The sequence below is a fragment of the Pyrus communis genome, chromosome 6, assembly GCF_041283825.1.
Source record: "Pyrus communis isolate YQ-2024b chromosome 6, ASM4128382v1, whole genome shotgun sequence".
NCBI classification, from domain to species: Eukaryota; Viridiplantae; Streptophyta; class Magnoliopsida; order Rosales; family Rosaceae; genus Pyrus; species Pyrus communis.
In genome coordinates, this window is record NC_142570.1 from 899529 (window position 1) to 925725 (window position 26197).

General features: G+C 38.7%; 4 protein-coding genes across 4 annotated transcripts; all 4 read left to right on the forward strand.

Annotated features, from left to right (window-relative positions):
• Nucleotides 1–1293: 1293 nt before the first annotated feature.
• Nucleotides 1294–4544, forward strand: LOC137709848 (WUSCHEL-related homeobox 1-like). Its single transcript, XM_068448830.2, has 4 exons — nucleotides 1294–1762; nucleotides 1952–2296; nucleotides 2901–2986; nucleotides 3785–4544. Exons 1-4 carry the CDS (start codon nucleotides 1558–1560, stop codon nucleotides 4295–4297), a joined length of 1149 nt encoding a protein of 382 aa, XP_068304931.1. The 5' UTR covers nucleotides 1294–1557; the 3' UTR covers nucleotides 4298–4544.
• Nucleotides 4545–13832: 9288 nt separating this feature from the next.
• On the forward strand, nucleotides 13833–15152 carry LOC137710637 (thaumatin-like protein). Its single transcript, XM_068449714.2, has 2 exons — nucleotides 13833–13990; nucleotides 14240–15152. The coding sequence occupies exons 1-2, from the start codon at nucleotides 13864–13866 to the stop codon at nucleotides 14923–14925; spliced, it is 813 nt and encodes a 270-aa protein (XP_068305815.2). The 5' UTR covers nucleotides 13833–13863; the 3' UTR covers nucleotides 14926–15152.
• Nucleotides 15153–16763: 1611 nt separating this feature from the next.
• LOC137711653 (Pentatricopeptide repeat (PPR) superfamily protein) lies at nucleotides 16764–19577 on the forward strand. The gene has a single exon (XM_068450907.2). It carries the CDS (start codon nucleotides 17091–17093, stop codon nucleotides 19158–19160), a length of 2070 nt encoding a protein of 689 aa, XP_068307008.2. The 5' UTR covers nucleotides 16764–17090; the 3' UTR covers nucleotides 19161–19577.
• A 4839-nt stretch (nucleotides 19578–24416) lies between these two features.
• Nucleotides 24417–25310, forward strand: LOC137710449 (putative calcium-binding protein CML27). The gene has a single exon (XM_068449471.2). It carries the CDS (start codon nucleotides 24501–24503, stop codon nucleotides 25005–25007), a length of 507 nt encoding a protein of 168 aa, XP_068305572.1. The 5' UTR covers nucleotides 24417–24500; the 3' UTR covers nucleotides 25008–25310.
• Nucleotides 25311–26197: the final 887 nt, after the last annotated feature.

Consider the following 26197-nt stretch of genomic DNA (forward strand, 5'->3'; position numbering starts at 1 on the left):
TCGATCCTGAACATCTGTCCCCTTAATCACATCTTCTAACTGGAGCGTCAGTAGGCCTTCGTTGCACATGTCCAAACCACCGTAACCAATTTTCTCTCATCTTTCCTTCAATTTCGGCTACTCCTACTTTACCTCGGGTATCCCCATTCCTAATCTTATCATTTCTTGTGTGCCCACACATCCAACGAAACATTCTCATCTTCACTACACCCATTTTATGTACGTGTTGATACTTCACCGCCCAACAGAATAAGTGTGAAAGGCACGAGACGTGAAGAGAACAGTAAATGTGTGAGAGAGAGAGAGAGAGAGAGAGAGAGAGAGAGGGTAAAGAAAGAAGGGTGATGAGGCTTATGATAACCCTCATGATCGTCACGTCGTTTTTCATTTCCTACTCCCGATGTCCCTCCCAGAATTCCACGCTTCCCTTTCCCTCTTCTTCCTTCCACACTACTGCCCTCCTGCTCCCTCTCTCTCTCTCTCTCTCTCTCTCTCTCTCTCTCTGCTTTTGTTTTCTTTTTTTCCTTTGTCCCCTTCCTTCTCCGCGGGACTCTCTTTCCTCATAGTACGAGAGATTTTTCAGTGTGATCGGTATATGGAGTGGTACATCACATGTTCCTATACAAATGATGAGATATGTGTGCTAAAAAGTTAATAACTTAAAAAATAAATTTTTTTACCACTTCTATTAAAGCACGTGATGTACCATTTATGTTTTCATCACAATTAAAAATTTCTCTATACATACAAGACATACAAGTCTTCAAATGAATTTATTATTGTGTAATATTTCAGTTTAATAATAAAATTTTATGTGTAAGTTTCTATTAACATAATACTTTGGTATTAGATCAAAACATTACAATGTAAAGTGAACTCATTCGATATATATATAAGTTGTTTTCCTTCAATATTCTTTCTGTCATTCTAAATTAAAATAGCAATAATGTATTGTGCAAAGGGCGCCTAGTCAACCTCATGCCTTGCCTCACTTTCTTGCTCTGTATTCAACCAACACTATAATACTACTCTCACTCTCTCTCTCTCTCTCTCTCTCTCTCTCTCTTCCTTTTTGAATTCCATACAATAGTGTGTTATAGCTAGTGATCAATCCCCATCACTGAATGTCTGAAACTCAAATATTACATCACTACTATTTCAGCTCAACTAAACCTTTTGCCACGAGACTCTCTCTCTCTCTCTCTCTCTCTCTCTAATATAGAGCTTCACCATATACTAAAGAAAACCCGTTCTATTCTACCTATATGAGGCAGCTAGGCAACACCCTATCTTAACCCCCATCTCCTCCATGCCCCCAACACTACTTTCACCATTCCAATCTCCCTTGCATGCTCTTCCACTACATTCCCATTTTTCCAAGTCCACCACCACCATCATATTCCACAACTCACATTACCTCAAATGGAAAAAAATTCACTTCTTACAAATACTACTCCTCTTCTTCTTGTTTTTGTAATTATTGCAAACCTTTAGGCCATTACCTTGGGCGAATGAGAGAGAGAGGGCTAGTCACACAGAAACCCTAGCTTGATCAAAATGTGGATGATGGGCTATAATGACGGTGGCCATGGCGATTTCAACATGCCGGATTCTTTCAATGGACGGAAGCTCCGCACTCTCATTCCGAGGCAGCTTCCCTCTGTAAACAACACTTCTTCGACCATCACAACTCCTCCTTGTCTAAACCGATCAGCAATTCATGGCTCTCACGATTTCCTTACGCAGTATCACCAACTCGCCGGTATTATATATAAACTAGCTACCTTGCTACCGGAAGTAGTAGTCAACATTGACGGTTATTGAGGAGCTAAACTTACATAATTATCTTCTATTTACACATAAAAATACTAGCTACCTTGCTACCTTATCTTTCTTTTTGATCTGTCTATCTTTTAATTTCCATTTATCTTGTGTTTTTGTGTACATACAGCTATGGCTGAACAAAACAAGAGATCGGAATTTCTGAACACGCCACAGGTTGTGGTGAGCTCAAGATGGAACCCTACTCCGGAGCAGCTGAGGGCTCTTGAAGAATTATACAGACGAGGGACTCGAACGCCGTCGGCAGAGCAGATTCAGCACATCACGGCACAGCTTCGAAAATATGGAAAGATAGAAGGGAAGAATGTCTTCTATTGGTTCCAAAACCACAAGGCCAGAGAAAGGCAGAAACGTCGCCGTCAAATGGAATCATCTGCCCTCTCTGCAGAACACGACCATCAACTGCAAATATCAATGACGTCTACAGATAATCAAAAGAAAGAAGAATTATTAGGTACTCATCATCAATCATGAACCCAACTTACATAAAATAATACTACTGTTAATTCACCACTCTATCCCTTTATTAATGTTCTTGTTTTGTTTCTTTTTTGAGAAAGAAAGTGGTTAATTAGTTAGAGATATATGTTCGTTTAAACTTTGAAAAGTTTTGCTGGGCCTTTTCACTTAATTCAATTGCTATTAGCACTCTAAAATAGTCATTTGCATTCATCTCTTCGTTTTTTTTTTTCCATTAGAAAGGAGTGCAAATGACAGTATGGGAGTGAAAATAACACTCAGTCCAGTTCGTTCTTAACTTTTTGTTTACTAGGGATGTTCTTTTTCAATTAATTTAGGAAATTGTTATTGACATTTCAAAATTCTCATTTTACACTCCAAACTTTCTATATTTAAAAACAAAAATACAGTTGTGAGGAGTGTAGAATAAGATTTTTGGAGTGTCAATAATAATTCCCTTAATTTATTGCCAATATATGTATATATATATATATATGTAATATTTCACTTTGTTTGTGGTTTCAGAATTGAAAGATATGTATCGATGCAGGTTGTAAAGTCGTATTCTTTTTGTTTTTCTTTATGTCTACATATTATAGGGGCCAGTAGGACAGGTTTTGAAGTCGCAGAGACCAAAAACTGGGCACCCTCTACAAACTGCAATACTGCTGCTACACTTGTTGAGGTCTATTTCAATTCCTCTCTACTCTCTCAATCTTCATAGCTTGTTTTTATCATTCTATATCTAGGTTAGACTAGCTAGGTAGCTATATATATGGTCTCTTTTATCTACTAGTTAGGATTCCTCAAATCAAAAGCCTCTAAAAAGTAGTCTTATAATGATTAATTACTAATATGCAATTAGGGCAGAACTATTGCATAATGATTATTTATGGAATATTCATGATTATTTCAAAGCAATATGCGTATATCATGGTATGCTAAGAAAAATATATGTGCAAATTATCGTAAGGAAGCAAGCAAGCTAGTAATACCAAAAGCTTTGTTTATTGGGAAATGAAAAGGGTCTAAAAGCTGCAGTCCTTCCTCCCTGTCGGGGCTGCTGTTATGAAACTTAATTAGCTAGGGTTTTGGGCCTTGTGCTTTGCTTATTCATGTCATTTGGTCACAGACCAGACTGATCCTATGGAAATGACTAAATGAGCACCAAGCTGGTTCTAAAATGACAATGATAACCCTATCTCAAATTATTTGGCCAAAGATAGAATAATTCTAACCACATCGGTGTTTGAACGGCTAGATGAAAATTATTAAAATCCAACTATGTAAATGCAGTCTGTCCAATATACGGATGTATGAAATTGTGGAATTTTCGAAACTAAGGGCATCAACATTGACTTGTTTTTATTTTGGCTTCAATGGGGGTTTCAGGAATCAGAACATGAGTTTTCATGCATGCTATGCCCTTAATGTCTGTATTAATAAATATAATTTTAAAATGGGTTTATCTATTGATCAACAGGAATCGGTTTCAATACAAAGGGCAGCAAAAACAGCGGCAGCAGAGTGCAGGACGGATGGATGGATCCAATTCGACGAAGAAGAATTGCAGCAAAGAAGAAACTTTGTAGAAAGGAATGCCACGTGGCAGATGATGCAGTTGTCCTGTCCTTCTCACCCTCACCCTCACCCTCCCACCCACCTCATAAACACCCCTCCTACTTGTGCTAGTACGACGGCCAGATCTAGGGCAGCAGCTACAGTAAGAAGGGACCAAAGGCTCTTTAAGTCTCATGATCTCAGCATCTTCATAGCGCCCTACACATCAGAAACTGGTTTCAACACTGTCACTGAGCAAGATCCTGGATGTGAGGAATCTCAAACCCTTCAACTCTTTCCTCTTAGAAGCGGTCATGTCAATGCCAGTGCCAATGCCAATGAGCTAAGCGTTAACGATAAGGATCATACGGAGCTATCCGCTAGCTTCAGTGCTCATCCTTTCCCCTTTTTTGAGTTCCTTCCATTAAAGAACTAATTATTATGTAATAACCACTTAATTATTTGCTATATATGATGTAAGATGATGGTATCGTTATTGGGAGGTGTTTAGATTTTGTTATTTTGTTGGAAAATGGAGGACTGTTAATTTAGTAATTAAGAAGCTGTTGTTGTTGATGTTACATTTCATGGGAGTTGTGTAATGCACCATTGTATGAATGTACGTGGATATCGAAGAAGGTTGGACCATGTTGGTTGAATCAATGCAAATTAACATTAAAGCACATTGCAGAGGTTTAATGTCCATCCACACACGGGCCTTGTTTAAGCAATGACTGTGGATGTGTCATGTGATTGAGAATGACTTACATTCTAGGGATGCTTTAGTATTGCGAATGTATCGGTATCGGGGTATCATGTATTATATTAATAATATTACTACATGTAAACTTTTTTTCAAATGTTTTATCATTAGCACGATACGTTATATATACTAACTGTGTATCAATGTATTCAATGACAAAGCTAACATGGGGTCATTGGTTGTCCTTGACTCCAACAACTTCAAAAACCCCATGTATATTTGTTTGTATATTATATTTGACCGCTATAAACAGCTAAGAAAACTAAATTACAACCTTCTCCTCCTACTTTTTTTTTTCTACTATCATATTTGTCTTCCTTTTCTCTCTTCTTGTAAAAAATACTTTAGTTGAAATGCCTTGGCAGTCTTTAACATTACTGCACAGTATCCTGCATGCACCGTTGACAAGCCTCTACAAATGTCAATGTATGTCAGAATAAACTTTCGGCATATGTTGACAGGAATTAGAAGCTGCATACTAGATACTTGACGAAATGGCTCAATAAAGTTTTTTTTTTTATTGATATTATGACCCCATTATTTGAAAATCCTGACTACGCCACTGAGTGTATTAGTGTCATGCGATGAATATTTATATGTGATTGTATATGCATTAAGAGAGAGAGATGGGTCTCGACTGAAGGGATTAAAAAAAATTGGATGATGGATACATGGGAGAGAGTTTGACGTTGATATGAGGAATCAGAGATGGAATTAATTAATCAATTAATTTTAGATGAGAGTAAAAGAGCTTGATGTTGAAGCGACGAAGAATATAGGTTGGGGAGTATAGTTTTGTTCTTTTGTTACAAATTTAAAAAATGATATGGTAATGATGTGATCCACATTCCATACAATTAATATTTGCCCACTATCTTGAAAACGAATCCAGCATTTTAACTCCCCTGACCAAAAGTAAATAAAACTTTTTTAGAAAAGAAAAAAGACAAACAAAATGTTAGAAGAAAAACCCAATTGCTTTTCAAACCAAAACCTTCAAAGTTTACAAACACAATTTATTCTTTTTTTTTTTCTGTCTAATTTATTCATAACAATGAGTCCATATATATATATATATATATATATATATATATATATATATATATAAGTAAACACATCACGCATGAAATAATTAAGAGATAAATAGTGAATGGATTTAATTTGGAAGAGTATTACAAACAAAAGAGTGTTCATAATCCCTCATATAGCTAAGCTAGTATTTAGATGAAATAAAGTGGTCAAATTTCTGAATCTTTAGAAATTAATGTTTGTTTTAATTTTCTTCCCACTAATGGATAATACTTAGATACTCACTAGTAAATATTTTATGTACTCATTTTCTGATTTGACCCAATTAAAAGATGTCAAAATGTTCCTTGTCTTTTAAAGTCCAAAAAAAATAATAATTAACATGTCTATTGTTTTTTAAAACAATAAATATATGTTAAAATATCATTGAGTCAAAATAAAAATATATAGAGTACTTATTGCGTACTCACTACTGAGTCCCCGAGTGTTGCCCCCCCCCCCCCCCCCCCACTGATTCTTTTTATGAAACCGTCTAGAGAAATTATTACGAGCATACGTATATAAAACAATCTTAAACAATTAATGTGCCTACGTGTTTGAATTGATTGTTTGGTTTTAAGTGGAATTTAGGGTGCAATTACCAGTTAAGAGTCTGCTTTCATTATTGGCCTCCTAATGGAATGCAAAAATATGGTGTAATAAATAGCAACTGATATATATATATATATATATATATATATATATATGGTAAAGTTGTAAAACCAACTCACTAAGTCACTGTTTAGAGCGATATGCTTTCTTTCTTTTTCCAAAAAAGACATAAATTCAATTAAATTAAGGGAATACGGATTTAAACTCGAGCGTAAAGTGTGTAAAAAAAAATATTAATTAAACTGCTTTAGCTAACTTGACTAAACTTAAATTTTCATGCTTTCATTTTAAAAACAAAGTCTGTAAGTTATGGTTTGTTTCTCTATCATCATGATGGATGGATGGATGGATGGATGGATGGATGGATGGATGGGATTTTCTTTTCAGGTATATTATATATGTATATATGGAACGTAAAAACTTACCCCGATAGGTCTAAGTAGTCAAGAGGTCAGGTTTCTTCTGATGATCATGGAGATTTTGGGAATGTTGTTCCCTCCAGCTCCAACCTGATGAGGGCAGAAACATCTATGTAAACGTAGTGTTGTATTATTGGTTCTCTCTCGGAGCTTTTGTAGGTTCAAAAATTTAGATTAATATAAAATATAGAGATTAACCATTGAGATTTGCTCTTTTATGGTCAACGGACGTACGTACTGTGTGGTCGTGAAAAAACCCTAAATAAAACTGTAAAAGCTTACGTCCTGGGGATGGGGTAAACATCGAGCAACTTTCGAAAAAGGACGTGTCAACGTAATCAATCACGGCTTTCAAGCATTTCCACGACCAACAACAGTAGCTGCGGCGGTGCAGTTCTTTCTCTGCCCTCCTCCACCCCAAAAACCCAAAAGAAAAAACAGCAGCAGCTAAGGGAATCCATTGAAAAATCCAAAGCTGGTTATAAACTCCAAGTGCCTTGTATTCGCTTGTGACTGAGAAATTAACCTTCACAGCTTAAATCAAGCGGCGGAAATAATTATTTGGCTAAAATGTTGCCTTCTATCTGGATTTAATGTAACATTCACAGCCTACCTTCAAGTTAACATAAATATGCAACAAACAAGTATAATCCTTATATTCTTTTTTAAATGAACTAACTAGTAGTTTCGTCACGGCAGTCCATCCTTTAAGAGGCCGAGAAGATCCACAGAGGCATTTCAGCCTCTCCAAGGCCACCATCGTGTGATTCACGAGCGCCAAAAATCGAATCATAATGTGCCATTTGAAATACGAATCTAGAATTCTGTCTCCAACCACTGGTCACCCCATGGTGGTTAATTCTAATCCTTATACCAATAGGACTAAAAAACTGTAATATGTAAAAATAAATAAATAAATATCCACTAATCGTAAATTAAACCAAATTACAACCCAACTTTTCCAATAATATTTGACCAACAATGAAATTTTTTGACTGAGTAATTCATAGATAGAGATGGAAGTTGCTATTCAATTTGCTTGTGTATATAGGTGTATATTGTACTATTTGGATATGTTTTCAGTGTCTAAATTAAACCATTGAAAGTTTTTTTCTTTGAACAAAAAAAAACTGCATTCTTATTTTAATAGACCATTACTCAGCAGTGAGCACCCTCCACACTTTGGCAATATAATTAATCATCATAATTAAAATTAGAGAAAGATCATCTCATTAAATATAAGTTAATTATTTAACTAAGAGGGACAAAGAGAATTTAAGGGTGAGCTAGGCTCATATTCTCCGTGGAGGGATCTAATTATATGGTACGTACTTTTGAGTTTTGTTGGTATCTTATGACAAGAAAGCGTAGAGATCTAGAGAGAGAGGTGCAGAAGAGAGAGAAAGAAAGAAAAAGAGGGGACAAAGCCGCGACTTGTTAGCTTTAGAAATTAGAAATTTTGAACGGGTGCAGTAGTCTACAGCAGTACTAGTACGTGTATCTCATCGATATGCTTTTGCTTGACAAGGAGAATGGCATGCATATATATTGGGGAGAAGGATTTATCTATGTTGAAATTTGTTGTGAAATTTAGTGTGAATGCCACACATGTGATTATATGAGAAAGCAAATTAAACTAGATTTTTGTAGCAACCTTTAAATGTCTTACGTGAAAAAGTCTTAAGGAGGTAAAAAATTTCTTGACACATGTAAGGTTGTGTCGGATCAAAACCTTTTATATATAGAGGTGTGTTTGTAACCTCATTACAACAAGATCAAGAAGGAAGTAATAATAACAATATCCCACCCCTCTTTTCACTTGCATCCTTTGTGTCATACATTTACAAAAATAAACAGTATAATATATTGTACCCGTTCCACTTCTATCTCTAGCAAATGTTATCTCTCTCCCATTTTTGTATATTTATAACAAAATCGTGATATTTTGTTTCATTAATATATGCAAAAATATTATCCGATTGCCGTCAGTCTCCAAGCTAGGGCTTACCAATATTTTATATTAATATTGAAATTAATGTCAAAAAGAATATTTGAAAGATGGATGAGATAGGAGATATACCTACATATGCACTGCTGCACAAATATACTAATAAACTATGGTTGCTCCGCGGCAATAAGCGTCGTCCCTTCTGTTTTATTTCTTGATTACCATTTAGCTCCCTTGTCAATACATTTGACAACCTGTGTTGGTACTTTCCACAGTCTCTGCGTCTCATCGCTTAACCATTTGCAGAGAAATGAGATTTCTCACGCATATATTTGCATGCATTTCAGGTTCTCTCTTTCGTGCATGCAATGATCTACTTTCTTTTTCTCTCATACCTTGAAATTCGGAGTGTGTATAATGATGCCCCCTTTCAGTTTTCAATGTTCAGTGTTAGCCAAACGCAAATGCAGCTTAACATTGTCTAAAAAGTCAGTGTTAGCCAAACGCAAATACAGTAGTACTCTCTCTCTCTCTCTCATAAATATGTCTCTATCCAGAGAGAAAGAGAGACTCCTATAAGAAAACCAATCTATAGTTTTAATATAATTAATAAACTTTGAAATTCAAGATATATGTTAGAAATTATATATTTATTTAGTCTCTACTAAGTTAAAACGTCTATACCTAATTATGACTAGTTCGCTTAGTACGTAATCTTGTTGTGACATTTTGTTTGTTTGTATTATACTACATAAATATGGACCAAACATGTCCAAGATTCAACCACTAAGGGATGGGTAAGTGGTTGGGGACAAATTTCAGACTCGTATTCCACACTGCACATTTCAGGTTCGATTCGTAGCACTAGTGACCATGGAGACTGAAATACCTCCGGAATCTTTCAGACCCCCAAATTTTAGAAAGGTGGACTGTCTTGGCCGCCACGGGCTAATCCCTTTTTGAAAGAAAAAAAAAATGTACACCATTCATTTACTCAATTTTACCTAGACGTACATACAGTAGGACAAACCTATACACGAGTGCATTCATCGAATATATAAGACAATGTATAATATATGTGTGTGCATATCAGAGAAGGCTCTTTGTCAGTACATATTGTGCCGACACCAAACTGTTTGAGGTTAACTCTCCTTCCGGACCTTTCCCTTCACAATTCGCCACCAAATGCATTCGTAGCTACCGACACAAAAGATTGTCCTTGATGTTTGGCATTATATGCAGGCAAAGCTTTGCCCTAGCTAGATGGTCCCCTATATATTCACACAGATGTAGGGTATGCGCGTAAATACATATTCTCACCATCCATATTAAGTCACAATCATATATGTACGTTTTTGTGCGTGTGTCATTCCACTTAGTACCTCATTTGAGAGAATAAAATTAGATACTCGGTAGTGCTGTCTAATTAGGTCATCTTGTTCACAAATAATATACATCCAAATTAACTTGAGCATAACCAAAACACAAAAAGATTTCCTATTCTTATAAAAGATCTCCTAAGAACGATGTGGTTCGAATATCGCTACATAAATTTTTCTCCTATTTCAAACTAATAATACGTTGTAATATATGATTAGTTGGTTAAGTTACTCCCCCTTCTCCCATCAAAGAATGAGAGATAAAGGTAGCCTCTTGTTATATAAATATTTACCATGTGAAGGTTGAAGAAAAAAGAATAAAATGTAGGTAGCTAGGTAAAGATGAGGGAGCAGAGAATTGACTGAGGCTGGTAATTATTGGTAAGAAATCAGCAAGGCTAGGTAGCTGCAGGAGGAGATATTGACAATAAGTAGAGTGGTTAGACATGATATGTGTGTGTGTGTGTGTGTGTGTGGGAGGGACAGTGAGACCAGAAGTCTTTACCTCCTATGGTTAAATATATTTTTTTCATGTGATTCCTTTCCAAAAATGAAGTTTTTACTTTATTTGATTCTTCGCGAGTGTGAAAGAATTTATCTATTGCATATAAATATATTTACAGTCGCGTGTTAGTGCTCAAACTTGAGCTTATAAATATTGAATTAGGTTAACTCTTGTCAACTTCGTATCTCAAGTCAATTCTAGAGTGTGAGAAAATTTGAGTTTCACTATCTGGCTATGTCAACTCATAAGATGATGTCACATCTCTAACAAACATAGGCTCGATATCGACAATTATGTAATCAAAGTATATCAACTTATCAATAAAATGATGTTGATATATAATGATCGGACTAGCTAGTTGGTCAAGTCGATCTTACCCAAAATTTTCTCATGTAACGGAAATGGTACCCTGGATCATCCCTCCAGGCCTGGTATAGACCAAGCCCACAGAACAGACCTAACCCACCCAACATATCTAGTTCACAATATTGGGCCTATTTCTATAACAAATCAGTTATTTGGTGGATCCCTCGTAAAGACTGGGCCCGGAATCGCATGATTGGATCTGAACACATTTTCATGGACTAAAATGCGAAATTACGTTTACGTGAACACGTTACCGACTTTGCCTTAGCATACTGTTTGATATGAAGACCAAAAGTATGTTACTGGTCTCATGTAATGCTAGAACTGTACGAGGAAGGAGACTAATTTGTGTATTAATGTGCGGTAGGATACTTCTTATATTAAAAAAATAATAATAATATAAGGTAATTAGAGAAGATTAATTAATTAATCGAGTAAAAAATGTACAGTAATCAACCTAGATTAGATCCCTGCAGAGTTCAATAAACGACAACAATTCTAACAGAATCTATTAGGCCGATGAGAGCTTTTGAGGCGGAAGAAGGATTATCTCTCCTCCCAATCTCTCTCTCATTCTTTTCCTTTCTATTTGAACGGTTATGATTTAGCCACGTCAACGTTTTATATTGATTTTTTTAAAGAGACAATAAGATAAAAAATAATATGTGAGAGGAAATAATATAGAAATAGAAGGGAGAGAATCCTATTCCTTTAAGGTGGTGTGGTCTCAGAGGCTTACAACTCTTAATTTTCTTATTTTTGTTTGGTGTTAATATATATATATATATATAATATAAAAAAATAAAAACCTGCGTTTGTGCAGGACCACCAAGGATGCCATGCAGCTTATACACATTTCAGCCGTTGATTTTTTCAAATGCCTATTGAGGTATGATTTGATGAGGGACACAGAATTATGTAGACCAGCACCTGGAGCCAATGCTTTCTACACACACACACACAATCAGTGACGCGCGCGCACACACACAATTAGTGACGCATTCAGAATTTGAATTTTAAAAGTCTCAATTTTAAAAATTCAAGAAAAATTCAATATTTTCACTAAAATATTTCTTCAAACACTTCGCGTATTTGTTGTCGTCTTTTGTGTGCATATGACAAGTGATATCAAACATACGTCGAATGAACATCCGCCCTTAGTCCCAATGAACATCTGCCCTGCACTCAATAATATCTACTTTCCTTTAATTTTGTTGCAGGCTTGAATAAAGATATGAGATCCACGTGACACCTTTAATAATGAGTACCTACCACAAAAACGCCATAACATTTTGCAAACTTGAGTAGATCAATTGGCGAACGCAGTACAAATCATTCGTCCAAGTTCGAACCATTCCATAATACTGTCGTAATATTTGAAGCTAGTCATACGCTGTTACGTGTCAAAGTTTGCCATGATATTGGATATATAAATTGTAGTGTTTTAATGATGTTTAGAAGATCAAATACAACTTTAAACGAACTTCTGGTGTTCCAAATACTCATTAAAAGATGACCATTTGTGATCTCTTTATAACTTCCGGTATATCAGGTATTCGGAGTGTATATAGTCATTGGGTAGCGTTGTTTGTACCAATATATAGTACCACCACTTCTCTTTTTTTCTTTCCAAAAGCCACATAGAGTGCCACTTTGATTCTCCTTCTCCCATGTGAATGTGTAAAAGTGCCACACTATTTAGGCTTCTTTTTCTTATTTGTCACAGACAAACCCTCCCCCACTTACCCTCTGACAATATTCTCGAAATTTGAGTAGTTTGTCAGTCACCACTCACTCACCTCGCAATTGCACTCAGACTCGGTTTCTCTCTATCTTCCATTCCTCTCGTACTTTGTTGTCTGTCGCAGCCGTTCAAACAGGGGAGAAGGAAATGAGTTAGATTAGAAAGAAAGAAAATCCTTTTAATTACATTTTGCATTGCCGTATTTTTTTTATATGCTCGGAGCTTACAGAGATCGACTTAAGATCTTATTGTTCGGAGTCTAAGGATCATCTAGACTATTTAAATTGAATTCAACAATTCCTTTCAACTCATTCCGCTAGCTCATCTTACATAAATCAAAAGCTCTGATTTCTTTTTCACACAAATTAAGGGCTCGGATTTCCTAATCATTAAATGATCTAAATTCGCTCAAAGCCAATATAATATATGCTATAATATAAGTGAAGATAAATATTTTTGAGCATCGCTCTACTTAAATTGTAACACTGACACGTGATGTAACCATTCATTTCTTCAATTACACTACAAAATTTATTTTGCATTGCATTGCATTACCCAGTCATCTCTCTCTCCTCTTCCCTTTTTCCCTAAACAAGTCCTTTCTAACTAGGCGGTGCTATCTACATACCCATTTTTACTTTCTACACATCTCTTATTAATTTCTGTTTTTTAATCTTCTTCAATTCATTCAATTTTGTAACACTAATCCGTGATGTAACCATTCATTTCTTCAATTACACTACAAAATTTATTTTGCATTGCATTGCATTACCCAGTCATCTCTCTCTCCTCTTCCCTTTCCCTAAACAAGTCTTTTCTAACTAGGCAGTGTTATTCACGTATCCATTCTTACTTTCTACACGCCTCTTATTAATTTATGTTTTTTAATCTTCTTCAATTCATTCAATTTGATGGTCGAAAATTAAAAAGAATATAGAAAATAAAAAGAAATGTGGATAGTACGCTCTTTCTAAATTCCCTACATATCAAAGTATAGGCCCACATTTCAACCATTGATTTATTTATTTTGGTACAGACATTTCAACCATCATTTTTTCCACATTTCAAAATAAAGTTACTCACCATTCACTCTCTGGTAATTACTAGTTACCCAACCATTCCCTTTCTGCTTTTCATGACTTTTACCCTTTTTCTTCTCTCTATAAAACCCCTCCCTCTCTCCATCCATTTACAGAGAATGCTTTGCATAAGCATAGCAACCCTATTTTCTTCTCTCCTAATCTCTCAAGCCTCAGCTATGGCTGCATTGCTGAAGACTAGCCTCCCCATCATGCTCTCCACCCTCCTATTTCTCCACGTTCTTGGTATGCATACAAATCCATCTATATATACGGAGTGTATGGTTTAGGAAAATAATTTCCGCACACGCTGATCTCTCTGCACATTCTTGTTTGTTAATCGTCGTTGAGAAAATGAGCGTGCGGAAATCATACTATATTCTATATATTCTCTCTCTGAAACAAAATGTGGCTTCGTTTCTTTTACATTTGATTTTTGCATAGACCAAGTTAATCTTATAGCTTGATGATCTTTCCTGTGTGACCTAAATGCAGTTTCCGTCTCCTCCGCCACAACACTAACAATGTACAACAAGTGCACCCACCCAGTGTGGCCAGGCATCCAGCCGAGCGCCGGCCAGCCCCTCCTCGCTCGCGGCGGCTTCACCCTCCCACCCAACAAAGCCCACACCCTCCACCTCCCCCGACTCTGGTCCGGACGCTTCTGGGGTCGCCACGGCTGCGCCTTCGACGCCTCCGGCCGCGGCCGTTGTGCCACCGGAGACTGCGGCGGAAACCTCTTCTGCAGCGGCCTCGGCGGCACCCCACCCGCCACCCTAGCGGAAATCACCCTCGGAAACGACCAAGACTTCTACGACGTAAGCCTCGTCGATGGCTACAACCTTGCCATCTCCATCACCCCCTTTAAGGGCTCTGGAAAGTGCAGCTACGCCGGCTGCGTCAGCGACTTGAACATGATGTGCCCTGTGGGCCTCCAAGTCCGCTCCCACGACAACCGCAGAGTGGTGGCGTGCAAGAGCGCTTGCTCCGCTTTCAACTCGCCGAGGTACTGCTGCACCGGCAGCTTCGGCAGCCCTCAGTCGTGCAAGCCGACGGCGTACTCCAAGATCTTCAAGGCAGCGTGCCCCAAGGCTTACTCGTACGCTTACGACGACCCCACCAGCATCGCCACCTGCACCCGCGCGAACTACTTGGTCACCTTCTGCCCTCACCACCGTTGATCTCATCTCTTCCAGCTTAATTAATTATTATTACCTAGTAGTTAATTAAGTTAATCCATAGCAGGTTAAATTATGGGTTAATTAATAGCGTAATACTGAGTTAATGCTCCGTTAACCTTCAGTTTATGGTTGTGGTTGAGTTGCAGGGTCTAGGGGTATCTGTATTTCTGCTATATTGTAATGTATGGATGTCATTATATGGGAAAGTGAGGGGTATTTTCGTAAAATGAGTATTCTCAATTCTATACGACTGTGAACTGAAAAGTGTGTGCCAGTTTTGGTATCCAATTGTCTGCAGACTGTTACTGATCTTCTCGATCACCTCCGATCCACACACCTCCAATGGCAGATCTAGATTTTAGTGTAAAAAATTCAAGAGCGTTTGTTTGCACTCGTTTCTACTGTTCGAGCACATCATTGTTGGAAAAGGGTTTCGAATTTCTTATACTAAGATCATCGGATCAAATGATTCGGATCTTTAAAATTTCATCAAACGATCAAAAATTATTACAGCTTTTAAAGAATCCAAACAACTGAACCGTTGAATGAAATTTTATATATCCGAATCATTTGATCTGATGATTTTGATAGAAGAGATCCAAATATGATTTCTTTTCTCAAGTCTTCCCTTTGAGTTTGGGGCCATCAATCTATCAATCTTGCTTTTTACTACCACTGTTCGTGTTTACTCCTTCCCGGTCCCATGATCCCCATTGATTCCGTCGTTCATGAAGTGTTCCATCTTCCATAATTACACGTGGTTGCTCGAAAATAATTAATTATAGATCGTCAAATTATGGTAACCACTGCAGACATAAGAACATTTGGAGTAGAAACTTTCTTATCCGTTTTAGTGGCATTGCTGTTTAATATTTATTTGTCATGTCTCAAAAAATTTGTATTACTTGTTAAATAAACGATTGGCTAGCAAGTAATGGGATAGAGGTTTACTTTAGATTTTACTGTCGGAGCTAAAAAATAAGGTAATCTGGACCATTCAAATTAATGTCGATAGTTCGTATTAATTCATCCTATTGATTTACCTTGCACAAACCAAAGGCTTCAGTTTCTCTTTCGCACAAACTAAGAGTTTGAATTTCTTGACCCTTAAATTCAAATTAATGATATAAATACGTTGTAAGAATTGCATTTTTGTTGGATTCATGTTTATTTTTATTTTTTTAAATTGACTGTGCATTCTGACATTTTTGCCAAAGCAGTGTTTTCTTTTAAATTGGGAGCTTATAATTATCAAACAAAACATTATATCCCGATTCCTGCAATGTTCCATGAACAATAATTTTAAAATACTGACATGAACCGTCCTATAAAACGGATTTGGATCCTCTCCTCAATCCAAGGAGAGGATTTTCATTCAACGGTTATAATTATTATAATTTTAAAAAGATCTCCTTATTGGTAACCGTTGGATAAAAATAAAACGACCTCCATGTCTTGATCAGGAGGATCCTCTCCTTGAGCTCAGGAGAGGAGAGGATCCAAATCCCTATAAAACAAATCGCATTGGACTCAAACATCCAGACAACTCCAAGCATGGATGCTTGGATGGATTCCACCACAGAAACAAACACACATCTCCTCTTTCTTTTCCAAATTCTAGAGTAGACCTACTCATAATACGAAATAGTTCAATTACCGATTGAATGTGCGGTTAAAGATTTAATAGTTAGATTGTAACGGTTAAGGATTATTGTGTATATTATGCCTTGATCTAAAAAAGAATAATGTTATGTGGATTACATTTACCAACCACTTCTTTGATAAAGGTGGACTCCATTTATATAGGTGAGTCTCACTACTGCATTAGGAGAAATTCTGGAATTCAATAACCGAAGCACGTGTCCGTGTGGCCGCAGACACAAAAACACTCACCTCTTGCAAACACCGAATTCCGAGTATCGTATGGAAGACCCTCTCGTGTATTGGATAGGTGATGAACAAAATGTAGTTCAAACCCAATGTTTAGAGGCTTCGGACTTAATTTTCCAAGAGAAACAATCCACAGTTCCTTTGGCCCAAGTCACTTAAATATGATGAGATGAGCAGTCACCCAGCAATTTGTATTCTTGTTGTCCCCCTTCTTGCATGCTTTCCAACCAAGAAGATCTCAACAACATATATTTGCACAAGCATGCAAACACACCATGTTCCTCACAAGCATTCCCTCATCTAAAACCCTAATCACCCCAAAAACCCTAACCCTACCTCTCGCATTCCATTTCACAACCTCACCACCTTCCGATCAACAACCACCGCAACACCTCCACCAAGACCAAGCAATCAGCATAGAAGACAACAGATCATACTTCACCAAAAAAATCCACAGCCTCTGCGCCACCCACCGCGACGTCGACGAAGCCCTCCGCCTCCTCGACCGCCTCCGCCTTCACGGCTACCGTCCCGACTCCCTCAACCTCAGCAGCGTCGTCCACGCTCTCTGCGACTCCAACCGCTTCGATGAAGCCCACCACCGCTTTGGCCACTATGTAGCTTCCGACTGCGCCCCCGACGAGCGCACTTGCAATGTTATTGTTGCTCGGTTGCTGGATTCAAAAACCCCCCATGCCACATTGCGTGTTCTGCGCTGTTTGACAAGGTTTAAGCCCGATTTTGTGGCGTCTTTGGTTAATTACAACCGTTTGATCGACCAATTTTGCTCGATTTTACGACCCAGTGAGGGTCATAGAGTGTTGTTTGATATGATTAGTAGAGGGCATTGTCCGAATGCTGTTTCTTACACTACATTGATCAATGGGTATTGTTTGATTGGTGCGTTGGGTGATGCGCAGAAGGTGTTCGATGAAATGAGTGAAAGGGGAGTGGCGCCTAATTCCCTGACGCATAGCGTGATGATTCGTGGTGTTCTTCGGCAGAGGGATATTGGGCGTGCAAAAGAATTGATGGGAAAGCTCTGGGAGATCATGAAACGTGAAGATGATGAGACTGTAAAGACTGCGGCTTTTGGGAATCTCATTGATTCGATGTGTGGAGAAGGGTTTTTTAATGAAGTGTTTGACATTGCCGAAGATATGCCGCAGGGGAGTGTGACAGAGGATTTTGCTTATGGACAAATGATAGATTCGCTTTGTAAAGCCAGAAGGCATCATGGGGCGTCCAGGATTGTTTATATTATGAGGAGTAGAGGGTTTGTTCCAAAGCTAACGTCGTATAATTCCATTTTGCATGGACTGAGCAAGGAGGGAGAGGGAGGTTGCATGAGGGCTTATCAGTTGCTAGAGGAAGGAGTGAACTTTGGTTACTTTCCGTCAGAGCACACTTACAAGGTCCTATTGGAAGGTCTGTGCCAAGAATCGGACGTCAAGAAGGCAAGAGAGGTTCTTGAATATATGTTAAAGAAGGAAGGAGTGGACAGAACTAGGATTTATAACATATATTTGAGAGCGTTGTGTCTTGTGAATAACACTACTGAGCTTTTGAATGGACTTGTTTCGATGCTCCAGAGCCAGTGTCAGCCTGATGTGATCACCCTAAACACAGTTCTTAATGGGTTCTGCAAGATGGAAAGAATCGAGGAAGCGCTAAAGGTACTAGATGACATGATGAGTGGCAAGTTTTGTGCACCAGACGTGGTGACCTTCACAACGATCATCAGTGGTTTAATAAATGTGGGAAGAACTCAAGAAGCTCTTGTTATGCTGCACCATGTAATGCCCGAGAAAGGTTTCAGAGCTAATGTTGTGACGTACAATGCTGTTCTTCGTGGTTTATTCAAGCATAGGCAAGCGAGAGAAGCAATGGATTTGTTCAATGGCATGGCAAATGACGGCGTGGCCGCTGACAGTACTACTTATACTATAATAATTGACGGGTTATGCGAATCAGATCAAATAGAAGAAGCTAAGAAGTTTTGGGATGAGGTTATTTGGCCATCAAAGATCCACGATAATTTTGTTTATGCTGCCCTTATCAAAGGGATTTGTCGTTATGGGAGGTTTGAAGAAGCGTGCCATTTCCTTTATGAACTAGTAGATGCTGCGGTCTCTCCGAATATATACAGTTATAACATTGTGATTGACGCTGCTTGCAAATCAGGATTGAGGAAGGAAGCGTATGAAGTTGTAAGAGAGATGAAAAGAAACGGACTGGCTCCAGATTCTGTAACATGGAGGATTCTTGACAAGTTGCAGGGTGGCAGAAAACAATCTTGTGATGAGGTTTCGAATTTTCAATCAATAAATGGGCGACAGGGGTAGATGAGCAAGAAAATGTGTGGTTGAGTGGAGCGATTCGGAAACAAGAGAACCGTGAGAAAGAAGAGACAATAGGATCATGTTGGCATGATGTGAATTGGAAAGGTTAGAGAAATAGCTGAACTCCAAACAGAGTTGACAGAAGGAACGGATGGTCGATCACCCAATGGATAAGGTAAATTGGCGCATACTTGTTCATTGACAAAGTATCTTAGTCTGAAGTTTCCTATTCGATGAAGGAATTTAACGTGGAGTTTAGTCTTCGTAAAGCACATGTATCATGTATGTATACAAATTAGAGCGATGGATAAGAGTTCTGATCGATTGAACGGTGTACAGAGATTCATACAAGAGTATAATCGAATTACAAACTCCGAATTCATTCAGGTATCTCGCAGTCAGCATGATCATGTTTTTGGATTCTGCGATTGTAAATGAGGGTGCAATCGTGTATTTACAAGTACCAGAGCTCAAAACCGGGGAACCTGAGCCCGCGGTCGTTCGCTCCGCATGAAGGTGCTCCAGGTTAGGCTTGATTCTCCAACTTTAGTAGAGCAGTTCCACCGTGGGAAAGGCTCCAGAGCTATCCACTATTTAATTCAGTAATTACCCTTAATGAATAGTCACTCCACCGGAAGCACCAACATTGTCACTCACTCGTAGCACCAACACTATCACTTTAAGGACCAACATCTACTTTCGACAAAAATAAAAATAAAAATTATAGCAATGGTTCATCAACTGTTATCTAATTGAAATAATGATTCTTCAACTAAAAATCTATGATCATTGGTCACTTAACTCCTTCAAACATGCAGCTATGGTCATTTTCTTCAATTCCATTAGTACTTCTGCTAAAATGAGTCACGTGCCACACACATGAGACCGAATCGAGAGGCAAATATAGAAAACCAAATGAGAAAAATTGTAACAATGGTCACTCAACTTTAACCCAACTAGAGAAATAGTCCACAACTTTAACCTAATTGTAACAACAGTCCATCAACTCTAGTCTAATTGTAGCAATGATTATTCTAACATAACTTATTTTGACGAAGTTAACGAAAAGGGCCATTGATGAGTTAAGAGACTAATGATCATAAATTTTTTAATTGAAAAATCATTACTCAAATTCAATTAAAATTGAGCAACTATTACTGTAATTTTTCTTTTTTTCAAAAAAGCATCAACATTTACCACTTTTCGTACCAAAAGATTTCTCAATCAACATCAACAACGTACATTGGGGCCCATTCCGAAGGCCGAAAACGATAAAAGAAAACGCTACGTGTTTATTGCTCTGACGATTGGATTCTTTTTTCTTTTTGCGTACTGCGGGACAAACCGTGTGCAAACCGAGTGTGGCTGCGACTGCTACGTCCACGCGGTGGCGTCCACGCGGGAAAATAATATATCTACTGGAGTGAGCTTAAAGACCTTCTCATGTGACATGTGACTTGACACTTGTCACTTCAACTTTGCCACTCTTCTTTTTTTTATTTTTTGAAGATAACGTGTCACGTGTTTATTTATTATTTTGTTTCAAAAGTTTTACTCTCGATAGCAAATTTAAAAATATTTCTAGGGTTATTTTTTAATTTGCCTCATAAAAGTTTTGTTTTCGTTTTGCACCCTGAATTGTCAAGCCATTTAACCCCGTTTTCGTCCAGCTGAGATTTGGCACCTTTAGAGGTTTAAGGTTTCACCAACCATAATAATTAACCGCTCATCTCTATTAGCATGATCTGAAATGTCTAGACTACTATTTCATTTAGCGTCCACGAGACATAATTTATGAAAATAGGATGAAAATGACTCAATTTTGGGAGTTTTAGAGTACAAAGTTAGACAAATTCTGTTTTAGGAGGTAAAAAAAATGAGACTAAATGGCAATTTTAAGGGGACAATTATTTGTATAAAAAAGCCTTGAAATAAATGACACACCCCGACCTAGATCAGGGCATGCTGGCTGTCACGTGGAAGTGACGTAACCATGTACACAGTGCGGAAGCTAATAAAATAATAATAATGTAAATAGTACGAATAAATAAAAACTAGCCTTACATAAGGTAACAATAAACAAGTGCAATGTGAGTGCGACGCTAAGTTCAGAGCATAAAGCCTAAAGCAGTCCAAGAGAAAATGACGCAACAAAAGTACACCCGAAGGTGGTCCTACGCTGGTGATCGTCTGTCAGATATGCCGGGAAAATCCTCAGGGAAACCACCAAACGTGCTAGCCAACTAGAACCTGGAGGGGCGCAAAACAAAAGCGTGAGTGGGCAAAAACAAAGCTTTTCGAAAACCATTTAATAAATAAGTTCTAACCCCTCGCCGTAAAACCTGTATACTTCCCAGAAAATAGATATATATATATATATATATATACCAATGCTCAAGAATATGTTATGCCAACACCTCAAAATGAAATGCAAGTGCTCAGGTAATCTCACATATCAATGTCATATAATCTATCAGCCGGAGTCACCTAACGTGACCTGTACGGCTGAATCTAGAGCTCAAATCTCAATCTCACTAACTAAACCTGCACACGAGTCGGAACCACCTAAAGTGATATGTACGACAGGTCTAGGTGTAATATATATATACGCTCAAGTGCTACGATCACGTGAAGGCTGGGCGAATAGTCGCGGGTCACCTACGAGTCGGAACCAGCTAAAGTGGTCTGTACGACAGGCCTGGGTGTAATATATATATATATATATATATATATATATACGCTCAAGTGCTACGATCACGTGAAGGCTGGGCGAATAGTCGCGGGTCACCTACGAGTCGGAACCACCTAAAGTGGTCTGTACGACAGGACTGTGCACCTAACTTGGATCCAAGCTGAGCGTGTGGTGCGGGAAGTGAACATCACGTGAAGGACTGTGCCCAACTCTGGGCGGGAGCACTAACACCGGGGGTGCAGGTTATGAGCTCTCTAAGCATCTCAAATCACTACTGAATGTAAACATGAATTACACTTACCTGGCACTTACCTGTGCGTCCGCAACACCAATACATACAAATATATAAATGCAACTAATCATGCATAACAAGTGGCAACATAATATATGGCATATAACTAATAAATGTTTTAAATCACTTTCTGGGAAAAATATAAGTATATAGGTATATACGGAAAACCAAAAGCCCACTCACTGGTAAGTGGAAGGGTCGTAGCCCCCTGCCTCGAGTGACCACGCTCGTCCTCGTGATAGGATTCACCTATATGCGAAACAACTATAAAAACGTTAATTTTAAAGCACATAATCAACCTTTAGAAATAACTTCTCATACAAAGCTCAAATAGGGTGAATGAATACACCAACGTGATCTACTCAACCTCAGGAACATCCCCATATTTTTAAAATAATTTTTCACCGCCGCACGCACCCCCACGCGCCGACCAAGGCACGGCCACGCGCAGGCACGTGCCTGGCACGCTGACGGCGTCAGTTGATGCCGTCAGGAATATTCCGTTATCCCTAACGGTAACCGTCAACAGCGTTAGGAATATTCCGTCAGTTTTGACGAAATATTCCGTCGTCTTCTCCGGCAAGGCTTCGGCGCCGGAAAATCGGGAAAACTTTAAATCGTGATATCTTCTTCGTTTTTCAACCAAATTTCACAAAATTGGTACCAAAATGAAGCTTACAATGAGAGGAACAAGATCATACCACTTTCAAGTGCTAAAATCCACGAAATCTCGCCTGGAAAATCACCCCAACTCCGGCCAACCTTGAAACTCGTGATCCCGACGTCCAAAACCTTCAAACGAACCACCCCAAGCCTCCTAGGGACCTCACCAAGCTTCATACAAGCTTGAAATTCCCAAAAACATGAGAAATTACGTGTGCATGAACAGTACCCAAAATCGAGTATCCCGAGTTCGACGTGAAAACGAAGGTATTCTTACCTGAAATGGGTATGGTTGGACTCCAATGAACCTCACGAGCATGGATATGTACTTTGTTTCTTCGATCTGTGAAGATTTGATGGGTTTGTGTGTGTGTCCGTACACATGGGTAGGAAATGGGAAGGGAAGGGAACTCGGGACAGGGTGCAGGGATAGGGAGAAAGGGTGAGGGGAATGTGTGGTCCACCATCAGCCAACAACCAACCAAAAATAACCACAAAACGTAAAGAAATCGCACTAGGGGCAAAATCGTATTTTCATGCGTACGTTTTAAAATTTTCGGAACGGACTGTTACAATAAAACTATAATTCGAGAGTTATCCATGCATTTGACTACGTCGTGTGTCGCTATTGGTATTACAATTTAAAAACAGTATAATACATTTTGTTAACATGCGAGAGGTCATTAATTTAATTTTTTGATTAACGAGTTTGATACAAACCTACTTTATTCAAAACGATAATTTAAGGTGTGCGATGGATCGAAAATGAATTTGTATGTCTAGTCTACATAAGGTATTTGGGAAATGAAGGAAGGTGAGAGTATTGAATCGCCATCAATCCCATCCCATTCCAATCCCTGCCTTCTTCCGAGCTTCCGTCTTCCCCAAACTTGAAAGTGGAATAGGAAAGCTCCCACGCCGAGTTATCGCTTTGAAACTTGATCCCACACGCCAACAATTATCCAAAGGAATCAGATTCCATTGCTTAGTTTACCTTCGCATTTGGTTTTGAGCTCCCTCAATTTCAAATCGCAATCCTTTTTCAATTTCATCACGTACAATATACATAACCACCTTTAAGAATATCTACGTCAGCAAAATATTGTATACGAAAGAAAAACTAACAAACGTTTGGAATTCTGGTAGTTAAGTTACAAGAACAAGTTAAGATGAATTGAAATTTAGGTTCTTTTTGTGTGTGTGTGTGGGGGGGGGGTAAAAATTGGGGGTCAAAACACCCAAGAAAACATTTTGAAGTTCTTTCAATATAACTCAAAAAATGTTCTTGACCGTATGTGACAAAATAAGTATTTTATGCAATAAATATGTGTCACGTGCTACATTCAGAAATAACTTGTGCTTTTCTTAAAATTTTTAATATACTTTTACAAAAAACGCTTAACTGAATGTTATTTCCAACGAGCTCAAAATCAAATTGAAAGTTCAAAGGACTAAAGTGGAACACGGCTATAATTCAAGGGTCAATAATAAAATTTCCTTTTTTAATTTCTAATTTTTGTCCTCCATTCTGTTTCTCTCCATAATTTTCCCCGCTTTTCTTGGTGGCTCCAAAAATCCCCCCTTCCCTCTGACTTCCCCTTCCCCATTTCTGTATAAATACCCAAAGACTACCCCCTTTCCCTCTTCAAATCTGCAGACTCTGAGAATACCAATTTACCAAAAAACCACAACCTCCATGGCAACCAACGGTGCTCCAACCTCCACCGACCCCAAACCCGCCGTCACCGACGAGGTCCGGAAGGTCTTCAAAAGCTTCGACTCCAACGGCGACGGCAAGATCTCCGTCAACGAGCTCGGCAACGTCCTCACGGCCCTCGGCTCCACCGTCTCCGACGACGAGCTCAAGCGATTCATGGTCGATCTCGACACCGACAACGACGGCTTCATTTGCCTCGACGAGTTCAACGCCTTCTGGGTCGCCGGCCCCAAGGACGGCGGCGTCACCGAGCTCAAAGACGCCTTCGATCTCTACGACCAGGATCGGAACGGCCTCATCTCCGCCAACGAGCTCCACCTGGTGCTCAACCGCCTCAACATGCCCTGCACGATCGAGGACTGCCACCGGATGATCAAGACCGTCGATGCCGACGGCGACGGGAATGTGAATTTCGAGGAGTTCAAGAAGATGATGGGACACAAAGCCTCCGCCGACGGCACCAATGCCGCCAACCCTGCCGCCTAGTGCCGCACACGGTAATCATCTATCTCAATCCAGGTGCTGAATTTAGATCCGAATCTCCATCTGTTAGGGTTTAACTAATAATATACTATTAGATCATCAAATGGATGTGTTCGTGGAAAAAATAGGATCTGATCACGTCCTCCACTTTAATAATTGTAGTATTTGTGAATACATTTGGGTTAAGTTGTTCGAAATCGCATCGCATTTCCCTCTATTTTCTGTTTGTTTCTCGAGAAAATTCTCTATCCCCCTTGGGCACTTTGCCCTTAATGAATGTTATTGCGCTATTAATTTTCCTTTTAATTTGCTTTTTGAGAATATTTATGTAAAAACTATGGTAAGAAATAAGTTAGTTATTGGCGGCGGAAGGAGGTGAAAAGCGGCGGCGGAGCATGTGTAATAGTGGTGGACCTGGTGGTGGGGGAAATCTGATGGTGATTGGTGGTGGGTGCAACCGTGCGACACGCGGTCAAAAAAGTCCAAACATGGTTGGGCTGCCAAGTTGCCGAAATTTTAGGAATTAGGAAACTGCTCTTTTAGGTTTTTAATAGCATGGATTGAATTATAGGGTACATCAGGATTATTGACCGTTAGATTATTCTGGCAGCTAGATTAGTACTTATTGACGGTTGATGATGAACAAGAAGAAAAGGGTACCTCGTGAGTAGCAGGTGCGGAGGAGCCACCGCAGACGAAAGAGGAGAGTTTGGAACGACTGGCGGTGCGATAGACTCGGGGGCGAGATGGGCGCGTCGACTGCTGCTCGAACCCATTTGAGAGAAAGAGAGAAGGGGGAGGTCGAGTTGAAAAGGGGGTCAACTGCTAGTAAGTTATACGGTTATCCACCCCTTTCAGGGATCGGAAACTCACAGAGGCATTTCAGTCTCCTTTTGGTCACAAGTCTAGCTTCCACACCAACAGGAGGTTTCGAACTCGAGATCTTCAGTTTTTAATTTTAATGAAGCCTCATCATTCGTCCTTTACTACTGGACCATCAGCTCATGGATAGTTTAGTTGTTAGTTTGGGGTTAGTATTTTTTTCCTTTGAAATTGCTTCTGTTATGATGTGTTGAGCTGTTTTGGACCAATAGTTTTAACTTATCAAATACAATAAAAGTCCCAACTTTTTTAAGAAATTATTATTGAAAAAAAAAAAAAAAATTGAGTAACCCCAAACCATCTTTGAACAA